We start from the raw sequence: 16463 nt of genomic DNA, 5'->3' as shown, positions 1-16463 counted from the left end.
GGTCTCGATCTCCTGACCTCGTGATCCGCCCGCCTCAGCCTCCCAAAGTGTTGGGATTACAGGCATGAGCCACCGCGCCCGGCCAACTGTGACTTTTATCTAACTGTTCTGTGTAGCTCGTTTTAACTAAATATCTATTTTTTTTTTAGCAGAACAAGACTTAGAAATGGCATCAGAGGGAGAGCAAAAGAGGCTTGAAGACTATGAAAATAACCAGCCACGGGTATGTAAAAATTTAAAATCAAATTTCTGGTTTAATCTTGTTTTCCTTGCTTTGGTAATACAGCATATTTGAAATGAATTTACCTTTGGATTAACCTTTTAGTATCAGTTGATTATAATTTAATATTTCATTTTAAAAACATTTAACTGGTTATAAAACTTAGTGTTGGAATCGATAGTAACGTATATCTAATCTTTACCCTTGGAATTGAGTTAAAAACTTCCTGATATTGTTTGCACTTCTATTTTTATAGCTTCCTATTATATTAAAGAAGGTAACATCAAATATTGAATTACAATTTTAAGCAATAGAAATTATAAACAATTTAACAGTGACGATAACTGTATTGGATTCAGATTAAAGGAGTAATTATTGCTAGTGGCTCAAACTTTGCAGTTTTTTTTATTGCCAGTCACTAATACCAAAGTTAAGAATTAATTTTCCCTTTGGATCTCTGACTTCAGTTTCTATATTCGGGGAGAGAATGGGTCATTAAATCAACCCAACTGGCTATCAAGAGAATTATACCTTGCAGAATGGCACCTTTGGTATTAGGGTACAAACAATAACTGCCTAATGTATTTCAATATAGAAAATCTGTAAACATTATTAAATTTATTAAATCCACTGTCATTAGTAGACCTTAGAACTTAAGCCTGTAATCTATATAAGTATATAACACTGTCAATCATATTACAATATATAATTTGCATTAAAATGTAAGAATTTGCTTTTCTTACTGACTGGTGTTGATTTTGGCTCCTAATAATTTAAAGTTTGCCTGATCACTAGTTAGTAATCTTTGGCAAAAGCACTCGAGTGTACACTGTAGGTATAGTGATAAAATCTTTTAAAGTGATGGTGCCTTTATAGTACCACAAGTCATCTCCTAATTCATTTTTGGGAAATTTAACACATAATGAATTAGTCAAGTTTAGTCCAAACAAACAGTGACAAATTAAAGTTTCAGGGTTTATGTTTTTGCACCTATTTTAGGTTAATGCAAATTATTTTTCACTTCTTAGTTACAATCCAGTGATTTGGGAGTAGGTAAACATAGATTTAAAAGATTAATATTAAACTTTAATTATTTTTTAATTTTTCTCTTTTTACACTTGATTATTTAAAGATAAAGTTATTTTTAAAACATGTACTCTGACAGAAAAGACATCTGAGAAACAAAACTAGCAAATTTATCTTCCACTTTTGCATGTGCAAAAATTGTCTGAACAACTAGTTGAAAAAGTATTGTGATAGAAATGACCTCTTTATATATGCAGGACTTACTTGTGTGCAAAAGTATGAGAAAATGTGGATCAAACAAGACAAATTAGGGTAAAGAAAACTTTAAAATTCATCACAAATAAAGCAGAGTTTCGGTGAAATTTGTGAAAATTACAAAACTGCTTGTATTGAGGAAGAGCAACTACCTAATAACTCCACAGGAAGAACAAACTTAAGAAAATACCCTCTAATTTGACAAATGATTCACCTGATTGTCAGGAAAGTGATGCATCTGGCATGTCTATCTCTGTAGTAGTCCAGATATTTCCTGAACAAAAATAACCCAGTCTCAAAAATGCCTTTCTATCTCATTCGTACTCTGGGTCCCCAGAATATGCTTGCCAATCACCCCAGCTTTATTTAAGTGGAAACAAAGTATAGACTGTGAAAATGACAACAAACCAGATACTGAACATGTTTTTAACCCAAACAAGGAAAAATTTTATAATGATACAGAAAGTACGAAGGCAAGAAACCCAGAAGTAGTTATGGTTGAAATAAAAGAACACAAATAGGTTGTTAGGCAAATGACCGAAAAAAAAAAACCATCCCAAAATACCACTAATTGGAAAGTAAACATCAGACATATGCCTCAATTTAGTGATTCAAAAAGCCTTTTAGATATGTGACTTACTTGCTCCAAAGAAATGAAGCCTGTGATTTAAGAAAAAAAAAAGATCATGGTGTTTCTGTTGTTACAAACACAACAGTACAAAACCAATATAGAATGTGTTCCGGAAGCCGTTATATGACAACTGTAGTGCAAGTAAGTATGAAAGCATAAAACTTGAATTAGAAAATGTGCATTATTCTCCACCACATGGTGACAGAACATCAGCTATATGTCTAAAAGTGGAATTAAGTGATATATGCAAAGATTTAAGAATGAGGTAAGCATATTACAAGTAAAGTAGAGTCCCTGGCTTTGGAGAAAGTTCAACTTCAAAAAGACTTAGAGGGTCACTTGCTGCTACTCTGGTTTTTCTCTTCACCAATTATTTGATCCATTTGAATTTTTTACTTATGAAAATCTCTTGTGTAAAATGGGGTTATCTAAATACAAAATTGTATGTAGAAACAGATTCTTTTTGCAATTAAGATAATTCAAGCTCAGGAAGACATTTTCTTAATCTTTGTTCCTTAATTAACCCAAGTCTCTCTGTCAGTTTTCTGAATGGCATAGGAACTGGGAAACTAATTTTTCCGTAGACCATGTGACCTGCTGAACTAGAGTCAACATAAAGGAAATTTCTTTTAAAAAAAAGTACAGAACAAGCACCTGTGTTTGTGCTCATATAAACAGATGGGTAATTCCCACTTCTGTACATTTAGTATATGCTATAAATATTCTGGGGACATTTTGAAACAGTGTTGTTTATTTTCTAGGTGAAAAACCAAATACATTCTAGGGATGACCTTGATGACATAGTTCAGTCATCTCAAATAGCCTCAGAGGATGACTTGCTTTGCTGCAATTGTAAGAAAGTTATATTACTCGTTGATCAACATGAAATGAAGTGTGAAGGTAGGACCAATGCATAAATATAAGGCTTTTTTAATCCTATAGCAATGTATGCACACATTGCTTACCACTGTACCGTACAGTACTGATATGTTACAAGAATGTTCATCTCAGAAATATGCCTTATGTCAACATAGGATAAAAACTACTGTGTCTTGTACCCTTTCAGTCAAAGAGCTATAATCATTTCACTGTACTTTTCTCAGTGTGAATGGCAGGCCCAATTGTGTTTGTTTACTCTACTTCTCTTCTATGCCATTACCCATTTACCCATGGTCAAGTTACCATTTCCTCCCACCTGAAATACTGTGATAACCTTATAACTGTCTTTCCTACTATTCTGCCTTCCAAAACCATGACCTGTTCTGCAACCCTAATTATATAGTTGTAAAAAATCACATCTGATCATGTTACCTGCTTGCTGAAAACCCAGCTGCCATTTATTGCTATAAGGTACAGATCTCCATCCTCGAACTTTATACTGCATCGTTGCATACCCTTTTCTGTGTCACAGCCAGTGCCTTAGGTGTTTGCTTCTACAATCGGTAGCTTTAGTGTGGTGTAACTGATATGTGATAAAGTGCACACATGTAAAAGGTACCATTTGATAAGTTTTAACAGATGTATACACACGTGAAACTATTACTATCATCAAGGTAGGCAACATATATCCATCACCCACTAAAGTCTCCTCATGGCCCTTTATATTCCTGTTTTTAAAAACTGCTAAATGATTTTCCAAAATATTTGTACTATTTTCTATTCTCATCAGCAGTAAATGACCATTCCAGTTGCTATGTTGTCACAGTAGTGCTGTATTTATTTTTTTAATTTTAGTCATTCTGATGGGTGTATTATGTATATTATTGTGGGTTTAATGTACACGATCCTAATGACTAAAATGTTGAGCATCTTTCCATGTTTATTTGCCATCTGTATATCTTCTTTGTTGAACTGTCTTTTCAAATCTTTTGCCATTTAGAAAATTAGGTTGATGTTTTCTTACCTGTTGAGTTTTAATAATTCTATATGTATTTGGATACTATTACTTTTTAGCTACTTTTTAAAAAAATTATACTTTAAGTTCTAGGGTACATGTGCATAACATGCAGGTTTGTTACATATGTATACTTGTGCCATGTTGGTGTGCTGCACCCGTCAACTCGTCAGCACCCATCAACTCGTCATTTACAAGGGTATTTTTTTTTCAGTTTTTGGGTTGACTTTTCACTTGCTTTGTAGTATCTTTTGAAGAGCAGAAGATTTTAATCGTAATGAAGTCCAATTTAATTGTTTGTTGAATTACAGATTTTGCATTTTTGCCATATGTAAAAAATGTTTGCCTAGCACAAGGTTACAAAGATTTTTTCCTATGCTTTGTTCTAGAAATTTTATAGATTTGGATCTTACATTGAAATCTATGCTCCATTTTTGAGTTTCCTATTGTATATGGAGTAAGGTGATGTATGGATTCAAGTTCACTTTTTGGATATGGACAGCCAGTTGTTCCAGCACCACATGTTGAAAGGCTATCGTTTCTCCACTGCATTGCCATGCTGCCTTTGTCAAACATAAGCTGGTTGCATATGTGTTATGTATTTCTAGACTCTCTATTGAGTTTTATTAATTTACAGATGCTCCTCAAATTGTGGTAAACCCAGTGTTTGAGTCAAAAGCAATTTAATACTTCAGTAAACCCACTGTAAAGTCAATAAGTCAAACCACCTTAAGTTGGGGATTTTCTGTATTTGACTTTCTTTATGCAGGTGGAGCATTGCTAATTTAAATATCCCAAATCTGAAGTGCTCTAAAACCCCAAACTTTTTGATTGCCAATATAGACGCCACAGCGGAAAAATTCTACATCCAACCTCATGTATACAAACATTGTTTCATGTCCCAAATTATTAAAAGTATTGTTTAAAGTTACCTTCAGTCTTTGTGTATAAAGTAAATATGAAAAATAAATGTGTTTTGTGTTTAGACTTGGGTACTATCCCTGAGATATCTCATCATGTATGTGCAAATATTCCGAAATCCAAAATCTGAAAAACTTCTAGTCTGAAGCATTTTGAATAAGGGATACTCAGCCTGTACCTGTGGCACACTGTTTTGGTTACTGTTGATTTATAGTAATTCTTGAAATGAATCCTCCAATTCTGTTCTTTGTTCTGTTTTGACTATGCTAGATCCTTTGCATTTTTATATGAACTTTAGAATCAGCTTATCAATAAAATAAAGACTGCTTGCTTGTTGGAAATTAAGTTGGGATTGTGTCATATTTATAGATTTGGGGAGAACTGACATCTTAACAATAGTGAATCTTTCTACTCAATAAAGTGTATGTCTGCTTTTATAGAAGTAATATTTAATTTTCTCAGTTGTATTTTGCAGTTTTTAGTTTACAGGTCTTTTCATATTTTATCAGATTTATCTGTATTTCGTTTTTGATGAAGTTGTAAATGATAGTTTAGTTAGTATAGATGTATTTGACTTTATACAGGTTGAGCATTGCTAATCCAAATATACATTTTTATAAAACTATAGAAAATGCTAATTTTAAAATTTTGATTTGATTATTGCTAGCATATAGAAATGCAGTTAATTTTTCAATATTGAATTTGTATCTTTCAATCTTGTTAAACTCACTTATTAGTTCTGGCATATTCTTGGTAGATTTGATCAGATTTTCTTCACAGACAAAAAGTTATTAAACCTTTCTTTCTCAAATTACCCTCTTACTAATGATAGTGAATATTTTAGACTTGTGGTAAAGGGGTCTTTTTTGCAGCTGATAAACTCTGCCATTTTAGTATGAGAGCAGCCATAGACCATCCATAAATTAATGAACACAGCTGTGTTCCAGTAAAAGCTTATTGACATAGACAAGAAGCTGGCCCACAGGTTGAGGTTTACCCATACCTGTTGTATGGTCACAGTTGTGTATAAAGACAATTTTATTTCTTTTTTTAAACCTGGACACCTCTTATTTCTTTTTCTTGCCTGACTGCATTAACTAGAATCTTCAGAACAATATTACATACAAGTAGTGAAAGCAGACATTCCTGTGTTGTTCCTCATGTTATGGGAAATGCATTCAGTTTTTCACTATGATGCACGTTAGCTGCAGATTCATCATAGACGTTTTTATCATGCTGAAGAATTTCCCTTGGATTCTTATGTTGCTGAGAGTGTTTCTTCTTTGAAATATCAGGAGTAAATTTTATCAGATGCCTCTATCTGTTGGGATGATCCTGTGGGTCTTCTCTTTTAGTTCATTTTATGCTAAATAATGATGATGTTTCAATGTTAAGCCAACCTTTCCTTTTCTGGAATAAACCCCCTTTGTTTATGATGTATTACCTTTTTATTATACTATTGGATTAAACTTACTAAAGTCTCATTTAGAATTTATTATAAAAACTTTTATTTTTTAGACCAGTTTTATGACCCTGGCAAAATTGAGAGGGAGGTTCGGATATTTTTTTGTATACCCCCACCCCAACACATGTGTAGCCTCCCTCATTACCAGTATCCTTCACCATAGTGGTCGTTGCTATGACAGATGAGCCTAAACTGATACACTACAATTACCCAAAGCCCATAATTTGCATTGGGGTTCACTCTTGGTACTGTATATGTATGGGTTTGGACAAAGGTACAATGATGTGTATCCATGTTATAGAAATTATTTTGACTTCCCAAAAAATCCTCTGTGCTCTGCCTATGTATCATTTCCTGCTGTCTCTCACCCTTTGGCACACTTTTACTTTATCCATAGTTTTGCATTTTCCTGATCATATAGTTGGAATCATACAGTAAGTAGCCTTTTCAGATTATCTTACGTCACTTGGTAATGTGCATTTAAGGTTCCTTCACATGTTTTCATGAATTGATTTCTCATTTCTTTATGTGTAGAGTGATATTCCACCGTATGGCTGTTTAACCGCAGTTTATTCACTGCACTATTGGAAGATACCTTCATTGCATCACAAATTGGTTGAATTTTTACATTCATGCTCATGAGGGAATTTTCTTGTTGGTAATATTTTCTGGTTTTGGTTCAGGGTAATGCTAACATTACAGACTGAGTTGAGATATACTCTTCTTTCTGTTTCTTTTGGGAGAGTTTGTGTATAATTGTATTATTTTCTTCCAGAAATGTTTTGTAAAATTCACCAACATAGCTAGCTGGGTCTGGAGTTTTCTTTTAGCAAGGTTTTTAACTATAACTTAACTTTCTTTTATAGATATAGGGCATTTCAGGTTATCTATTGCTTCTTGATTGAGATTTGCTAATTTTCATTTTAAAAGGAATTTGTTAATTTTATCTAAGTTGTCATGTTTACTTACATAGAAATTATAATATCTTGTTATATTTTTAGTATCTGTACAATCTATAATAATGTCACTTTGTTTATTTCTGAAATTCGTAATTTGTATTTTTTCTTTTTTTCTGAGCAGCCTGGCTAAATGGAGCTTTATCACATTTATTGATCTCCTCAAAGTGTTTTGTGTTGATTTTTTTCTATCGTTTCTTCTGAAACCAACAGTATAACAAAATACCATAGACTGGGTCAAACAACGGAAGTTGATTTCTCGCAGTTGTGGGGTCAGCAAAGTCCAAGATTCAAATGCTGTCGGATTTAGTGTATGGTTCGGGAACATGTCCTGGTTCATGAATGAATTCTTTTTCTCTGCGCCCTCACTTGGCAGAAGGGGTGAAGGAGATCTGGGGTCTGTTGTATAAGAGCACTAAGCACTAATTCTGTTCATGAGGGCTTGGCTCATGTAAAAATCACCCCTCCTAATACCGTCACATTGTGATTGGCTTTCAGCATATAAATTTTGGGGAAGACAAACATTCAGACCACAGCAGATGTTTATTATTTCCTTTTTTCTGCTTGCTTTGGATTTAATTCACTCTTCTTTTATCTACTTGCTTAAGGTAGAAGTCAAGGTCATTGATTTGAGACTCTTCTAATATAGACATTTGGCAGTGCTAAAAATTTCTATTCAAGTACAGTTGTAGCTGCATTCCACAAATTCTGGTTGACAAATTTTTATTCAGTTCAGAATATTTTCTAATTTCTATTTCATTTTCATTACCTGTTTGACCCAGGGTTATTTAGATGTGTGTTACTTAGTTTCCAAATATTTGAGTATTTCCCAGAGTTATTTTTGTTATTGGTCTTTAATCTGATTGATTTGTGGTCAGGGCACATACTTTGTATGACTTAAATCCTTCTGACTCAACCCTTTAGTTGAGAGTTGTTGTATGGCCTAAAATATGATCCATTTTTGGTAAGTGTTCCATGGGTACTTGAAAAGCGTGCTGTTGTTCAAGTCTATTCTTGCTGATTTTCTGCCTTCTTGTTCTATCACTTACTGAGTAAAGGGTATTGAAACCTCAGATTACTTAGAAATTGTCTGTTTCTTTTTGTAGTTCTATCCACTTTGGTCTCATATATTGTGAAGCTGGTTTGTTATTAGGTGCATAAACACTTAGGATTGTTAGGTTTTGTTGATTAACTGAACCTTTTACTATTGTGACATGACCATTTGTTATTTATTGCTGGTTTTTTTTGTTTGTTTGTTTTTGCTATGAAATCTACTTTGGTATTAACACAGTCCACTCCTGCTCAGCTGCCCTTGGCAACTGTTAGCATGTATCTTTTTCCATCCTTGTAACCATTTGTGACTTTACATTTAAAGTGCATTTCTTATAGGCAGCCTGTAGTTGGGTCTTGCTTTCTTACTGAGCCTGACAGTCTGCATTTGAGTTGAGGTTCTTAGACAAGTGTCATTTATAATGTCATTGATAATAGTTATGTTTGTCTAGTAGCTGTTTGATTGCTATTAGTCCCAGCTGTTCTTTGTTCCCCTTCTTTTTCTGCTTTCTTTTAGTCAACTATTTATTATGATTCAATTTTGCATATATTTTGGGGTTTATTAGGGATAACTGTTTTGCTATATTAATGTTTAGGATTTTTAGTATATAATTTTAATTTATCACAGTCCACCTTCAGTAATACTATACATCATAGATGGTATAAAAAATGACAATGATACATTTTCAGTTTTTTCTGTCCCAGATACTTCCTTCCTGAATCTGTGGGGTTATGGTTTGTATTAAGGTTAGAATATTTTTGGCCATTTTTTCTTTTAATTTTTTTTCTATCTCTTCTTTTTTTATTCAGGGAGTTATCGATTAGCTGCTTGAAAGTTTCTCACAGTTTATTGTGTCAAATTTAGGAATATTTTCCTTTGTCATCTCTAATTTGTGTTTATTTCCATCCACTATAGTTTTTACTTCTGACAATGTAATTTGCATCTCCACAAGTATGGTCTGGTTTTTTTTTTTTTAAAAAAAATACCTTCCCTGACTCCACTTACTGTCTTGAGTTTTATTTGGAGTACAGAGATTTACTTATAATCTTTCCATTCTTGCTTTTAGATTTGGGGTAATTCCTCACTCCTGAGGCAAGACCTTTCTGAATATTCATTGTCATGTGAAGTATGAGAAGTATGAGGTATTTTGGCCTGGCGCATGGGAATGGACTCTCTTCCAGTCATTGTGTGAACCCCAGGCATATTTCTGCTGATTTTCTTTAACTGTTTCTTTTAAATTTTGTTTTCCACTGTTCTTAGGAAGTTTCCTAGCACACAAGCACTTTTCGTTACTCCACTAAATACCCAAGAGGGAATCTCTGCACATCTCCAGGATTTGTTTCCTGTACTGCTTTATTCTCTCCAGTTTTCAGTCCTGTGATCTCTATCTGCTTTGGTTTTACTAGCCTCTCAGCTTCATAACCCCAGCTCTATGTCAGATTTTCTCCCTTTGTCATGGCCTTGAACCTCTGTCAAAACTCTGTCAAAAGAGCTGGGACAATTGTAAGGCCTGCTATATATGTTTTCTGTCTTACAGTGATCACCTACCATCTTCATTGCCTGAAGCCCACTGTGTTGGAAATCATTGCTTAATGTATTTTGTCTGTTTTGTTTTTTATTGTTTCAGGTAAGATGAAAACTCCTGTCCGTTACTCCATCAGAGCTAGTAATAGATTGCAACAGAGCTTCGGCACAGCACATGCTGTAAACTGGCCAGGGTGTTTTGCTTTCCTTTTTGCCTAACTGCTTCTTTCTCATCCTTCATTTCTCAGTGTAGTATCTCTTCTTCAGGGAAATCTTCCCTGAGTGAAGTATAGATCAAATTATCTTATGCAGTCATATAACTATGGTTTTTTTTTTTTTACAGGACCTGTCTGAGTTTATAATTGTCACCTTTTTATCTTGGTTCTTCATTATGCTTTAAGCTAAAACAATAGCAGAGGTGTTGTCTTATCTGCAGACCTTAGTATAATATCTTCTACCTTGTAGGCACTCAATATGTACATATTTGTTCAATATATGAATGAATGCATGTTAAAAATGCACAGTCCTTTATATCCAAAAACTTACTCATGTATTTTATCTCTATTTTGTTTTTTCCCGGTTACAGATTGTGTTCGCCTATCAAAAATTAAAAATGCATTTTGTTATTGTAAAAGATCAATAAAACTTAACGATAATCACTGTGAGCGACTTATAGTAAAAATTCAAAAAATGAAAAATAAGTTTAGTGTACTACGGAAGAGACTATCTGAAAAAGAAGAAATAAAATCGTGCTTAGAGCATGAAAAACTTGAATGCGAACAAGAACTCTGTAGTGTGAGGTATGACCTTGTTCTAAAGAAATGTTAGAACTATTTGTTTTATACTAAAGACGTATAAGGAAAATTTTTGTAATTGCTAACTTTCCTTCTAGGATTTACAGGGAAAAAAGTTTCTTAATCTTATGGAGTGTGAAATTATTGGATATAATATCACAAGTTCTTAATTGTGAATACTTCTCTAATAATTAAATACATATTCTTTTAAATCATAGTTTTAATGGCTGTATAGAATTTTACCCTTTGGAAATCTCATTATTTAATTGATGAATTGAATTTTAGGTTTTAAAAAGTTTTTGTATTAATGCTACAAGGAACATCTTTTATTTACACGTAGTTTTCTACATTTTTAATTATTTACTTTGGATAAATTCTTCTGGTTAAAGTACAGAAACTTTTTAAGATCTGTTTTAGATCTTTGATCAATATTTCTAAATTGTTCTTAAGAAAGTTTATATTAATTTATAATTCAATCAACAGGGTATAAAATAGATATTTTCTTTATCCAGAATAATTATTTTAAAAATTATCAATCGGGTGCGGTGGCTCACGCCTGTAATCCCAGCACTTCGGGAGGCTGAGGTGGGCAGATCACGAGGTCAGGAGTTTGAGACCAGTCTGGCCAACATAATGAAATGCTGTCTCTACTAAAAATACAAAAAATTAGCCAGGCGTGGTGGTGTGCACCTGTAATCCCAGCTACTCAGGAGGCTGAGGCAGGAGAATCCCATGAACCTGGGAGGCGGAGGTTGCAGTGAGCTGAGATTGCACCATTGCACTCTAGCCCAGTGACAGTGCGAGACTCCCTGTCAAAAAAAAAAAAAAAAAAAAAAAAAATTATCCAGTTTTATTCTTAATATGCAGGGAATAAAAAGTAAAATGGAAAGTGTTTACTGATTAGCTTATTCAACATCCCTCTGCTATGTAGATAAAATTAATTCAAAGTTTTATGCTGAAGACACGTATTATTCTTTATTGTTTAATTAAATATTAGATCTTGTGTTGTTCCAAAACAGATTTTAAAATTGTTTATAAAATACATACTAATCAACAGGATAGATTGAAAGTGTTGCCCAAAAAAACAATCTTAAAAAGTGTAGGGGGTAACATATTACATTCTTAACCTAGTCTTGGATTACACTAATCTGCTGATATATATTTCATAAACACATCAAAAGTGCTACCTTACAATGTAAATTAGTTTGGAGATACTTGCAATGAATGTTTCATGAAGGTGGAAATATATTTCTAGTGAATGTATCAACTTGTTTATAAAAAGTTACTTTATGTTAATTAACTCTAAACGATTCATCCTAATTGAAAAGTAATTACTGTGTGAAGAAAAGGTAATTTTTATCTTGTAACTTTACTGAATAATTTTCAGCATCTTTTTTCGTAATATTTGCTAGAGTTACAAGTAACAGAAACTTATGCAGGGTGTTCTTTTGTCAGTACATTTCAACTTATACATGTCCTTTGGATGAGATTGAGGTGAGAAATTAAAAACATGAGAACTAGAAAGAAAAATAGTATTTAAGAACATAGAAACTTTATTAGGATAATAAGCAACATATGAATGTTTTATTTTCTAATATCAAAAAAGAGAGTCAAACTCTGTAAAATATTTGAAGAGATTTATTCTGAGCCAAATATGAGTGACCATGGCCACTGACACAGCCCTCAGGAGGTCCTGAGAACATGTGCCCAAGGGGCGCAGCTTGGTTTTATACATTTTAGAGAGGCATGAAACATCAATCAAATACATTTAAAAAATACATTGGTTTGGTTCAGAAAGGCAGGACAACTGAAAGCAGGGGCTTCCCGGCTATAGATAAATTTAAACATTTTCTGGTTGACAATTGGTTGAGTTTATTTGAAGACCTGGGATTAATGGAAAGAAATGTTCAGGTTAAGGTAAATGATTGTGGGGACCAAGTTTTCTTGTGCAGAGGAATCTCTCAGCAGACTTCAGAGAGAGCAGGTTGTAAAATGTTTTCTTATGGGACCTTTTAAAAAGGGTGCCTGGCTCTTAGCTGATTGTCTCCTGGATCTTCATAGAAAGGAAGGAAAACAAAGGGGAAAAGGGGGTTCTCTATAGAATGTGGATTTTTCCCACAAGAGACTTTGCAGGGCAATTTCAAGGTATGGCAAGGAAATATATTTTTGATTAAATATTTGCTTCCTTGTCTCATAATGTTATGCCAGAGTCAGATTGAAAAGCAAGTCACAATATACGGGGTCAAATAAAATCCATCTGATGAGAATCCATGGTACCCCTTAGGTAGGAATTTGCACAAGATAAAAAATTAAAGCTTACTCCTCACTGATAAAATAAATACTAAGATAAGTATATTTACAGATTTACCATACAGCAAGAAAAAGAGAAAAGAAGAAATGCTGAAGAGTTGCACCAAAAAGTTCGGGAAAAGTTAAGAACAACAGAAGAGCAACATAGGATAGAAGTTGATGTGACAGAACAAGTTAAACTGGCTCTCAAATCACTGGAGATGGAATTGAAGAGTGTAGGAAAGAATTCAAATCAGGTTTGGTAAAACTTCATATTTCTACTTTTTTTTAATGTTACTTATAATATCTCTTTCATTTAATGTATATTATTTAAGCCTAAAAAAACCCCAAATTGTATTTCATCTTAAAAATGAATCAAGGAATTTATAGCTACAATTATTTATAATCTTGAAATATTTTATTTTAGTTCAAAGACCTTTTGAAAACAATGCTATTCTATAATGTATACTTAATGATATTGTAAGTATTTTGGTCCTAGTGACATAATTCAGCATATTTTCCCCTATTTCATGTTAATTACTGTTTCAAATGTTATGGAAAAGAAATAAAAGTGATCACAATAGCAAATAATCTCATGATTTTCTAGGAAGAGCTTTATAAATTTAATTTTCTTGACTTTTGGTGTTTTGAAATAAAAGATTATTTTTGTATGTCTATATCTACCTCACAGAAGTAACTGATTTGGTGGAAGAGCACTAGAAGTAGAGTCAGAAAAGCTGGGAAAAGTCCTGCAGCTTGCTTATATTTTTAACCTTTTGCTATAGAATTATAACTAAATGAGTTCATTGATTTGTGCATGTAAAAGTGCTTAGTACAATGTCTAGACTTTTATTTATCAATAAATGTCATTCTTAAAACTGACCATAACAATATTAGAAAAGTAGAATATCTATACAATATTTTAGGAAAAGGGAAGTTAAAGAATTTGGAAAATGTCATTCATCTGTCCAAATATCTGCCAGGCTAAGGCTCTCACTATAGGGAGATGTATAGCTTAGATGTTAGAGTGTAAACCCAATTTTTTAACGTGATCATAGTTATTAATTCTTTATGCTTTGCAATTTGTTGTAATTCAGTAAAAGCCTTTTTTAATTCTGAAATTTAAAAAAATTTTCTAGTGGTTTTTTTTTTTTTTTGCTTTCATGGATTCACTGTCTTCAAATAAACTTTCAAACTTTGGGGCTTTTTGAGGTTTGAGGTTTTGACTCAACTTCTTTTTTCCCAGTTAGATATCCAGTTATGGCAACCCTCTCATTGTATAAATGCACAGGTTATTATTTAATTTCAAAAGCAATCACAATATGTTATCCTATTGGGTACTAGTTATAAGTTTTCTTTGTTTTACTTAGATTTCTGATACTGATAAAAAAGAAGACCTGCTGCATGAAAACCACTTGATGGAAGATGAAATTGCCACGCTTAGACTGGAAATAGACACAATAAAAAACCAAAACCTGGAAAAGAAATACTTAAAAGACTTTGAAATTATGAAAAGAAAGCATGAAGACCTTCAAAAGACTCTAAAACGGAATGGGGAAACATTAGCAAAAACGATAGCTGATTATAGTGTACAGCTTGCTGCTCTGACAGATGAGAACGCAACGCTCCGTTCCAAACTGGAGAAGGAAACACAGACCAGGCAAAGACTGGAAACAGAAACGGAATCATACCGTTGTAGACTGAATGCTGCTCTATCTGATCATGATCAAAGTCACTCATCAGAAAGAGACCAAGAGCTTGCTTTCCAGGGCACAGTAGATAAATGGTGTCATTTACAGGAAAATTCGAATTCTTGTGTTCTGACTCTTTCTCAGCAACTTTCTAAAGCTGAGAGTAAGTTCAGAGTCCTCGAAACTGAACTCCATTACACAAGAGAGGCTCTGAAAGAAAAGTCTTTGGTTTTTGAACATGTACAAAGAGAACTAAACCAAAAACAGTGTCAAAGGAAGGACATTGAAAAAATGTACAAAAATGAATATAATAAAATGGAAAAATGCATAGAAAAGCAGGAAAGATTTTGTCAACTAAAAAAACAAAATATGTTACTTCAACAGCAACTGGATGATGCTCGCAACAAAGCTGACAATCGAGAAAAAGCAATACTTAATATTCAAGCCAGATGTGATGCTAGAGTACAAAACTTTCAAGCTGAGTGCAGAAAGCACCGTCTTTTATTACAAGAAGACAGTAAGAGGTTGGTCAATGAATTGAGTCATTTGAAAGAAAAAGCACGCCAAAATGAAAAAGAGAAAGCAGAAAGAGAAGTAAGTGTCAAGAAAAATAAGTATTTTTCAAACTTCCTGAAGTAAAATTTGAAGTAATATTTGGTTACAGCTAAATGTTGGATCTAGTTGAATATAAAAAAGGATACATATGATAAATGTATCTGCTATATCAGCTGAGAAACATTCCTTGTTTCCAGCAAGTCAGAGTTAAAACTGAGAGATTCTTTCCTCTGATTAAATTCATGTGTCACTTATACAATTTTAAGTTATAAAATGTTAATGTAGACTAATATTAATAATGTAGTCTTATACTGCTGAAATAATAATTTTTTCATTTCAAGACATTTCAAGACCATGATAAATCAGATATATGGAAATGCTCATACCTAAAATGGTATTTTGAAATTGATTCAATTAAGTGGGGTACTTCGACAGTTAATTTCAGATTTCCCAGATGAACTGAAGTGTATTCCCTATTTCATAATTATTTTTCTTCAGTAGCTTTAAATATATCTTAGTTGGTACAATTTTGTTTTTCTTCATATCAATTTGACTTAAATCTGAAACTATTTCAATCTCAAATTATGTATAGATATGATCATTCCATTCTTTAAAGGCATCTAATTTTACTTATATTATAATATGGGGAAAACGTGGTAAATTTTAGCCAAACCATATTTGATTTAATCTTCCCACTGACATTTATAATTTACTTTCAGTTTTGTTTTTTTTTTAATTTTTTTTATTATTATACTTTAAGTTCTAGGGTACATGTGCATAATGTGCAGGTTTGTTACATATGTATACTTGTGCCATGTTGGTGTGCTGTACCCATCAACTCGTCAGCACCCATCAACTCGTCATTTACATCAGGTATAACTCCCAATGCCATCCCTCCCCTCTGTCCCCTCCCCGTGATAGGCCCCGGTGTGTGATGTTCCCCTTCCCGAGTCCAAGTGATCTCATTGTTCAGTTCCCACCTATGAGTGAGAACATGCGGTGTTTGGTTTTCTGTTCTTGCGATAGTTTGCTGAGAATGATGGTTTCCAGCTGCATCCATGTCCCTACAAAGGACACAAACTCATCCTTTTTTATGGCTGCATAGTATTCCATGGTGTGTATGTACTACATTTTCTTAATCCAATCTGTCACTGATGGACATTTGGGTTGATTCCAAGTCTTTGCTATTGT

The 16463-nt window shown here is 33.2% G+C and overlaps 1 protein-coding gene across 1 annotated transcript in view; it reads left to right on the top strand.

Annotated features, from left to right (window-relative positions):
* LOC112605319 (ankyrin repeat domain-containing protein 36A-like) overlaps positions 1-16463 on the top strand; it is a 141036-nt gene that overhangs the window by 111793 nt on the left and 12780 nt on the right. The window contains exons 53-57 of the mRNA XM_025354985.1: positions 150-223; positions 2894-3032; positions 10530-10743; positions 13100-13283; positions 14397-15311. Of these exons, the coding sequence (XP_025210770.1) occupies positions 150-223; positions 2894-3032; positions 10530-10743; positions 13100-13283; positions 14397-15311 (1526 nt within the window). The remainder of the gene's footprint in view (positions 1-149; positions 224-2893; positions 3033-10529; positions 10744-13099; positions 13284-14396; positions 15312-16463) is intronic.

Source organism: Theropithecus gelada, chromosome 13, assembly GCF_003255815.1.
Source record: "Theropithecus gelada isolate Dixy chromosome 13, Tgel_1.0, whole genome shotgun sequence".
In the NCBI taxonomy this organism is placed as follows: Eukaryota; Metazoa; Chordata; class Mammalia; order Primates; family Cercopithecidae; genus Theropithecus; species Theropithecus gelada.
Note: the sequence above shows the minus strand (reverse complement) of the source record. Positions and strands in the feature narration are given on the sequence as shown.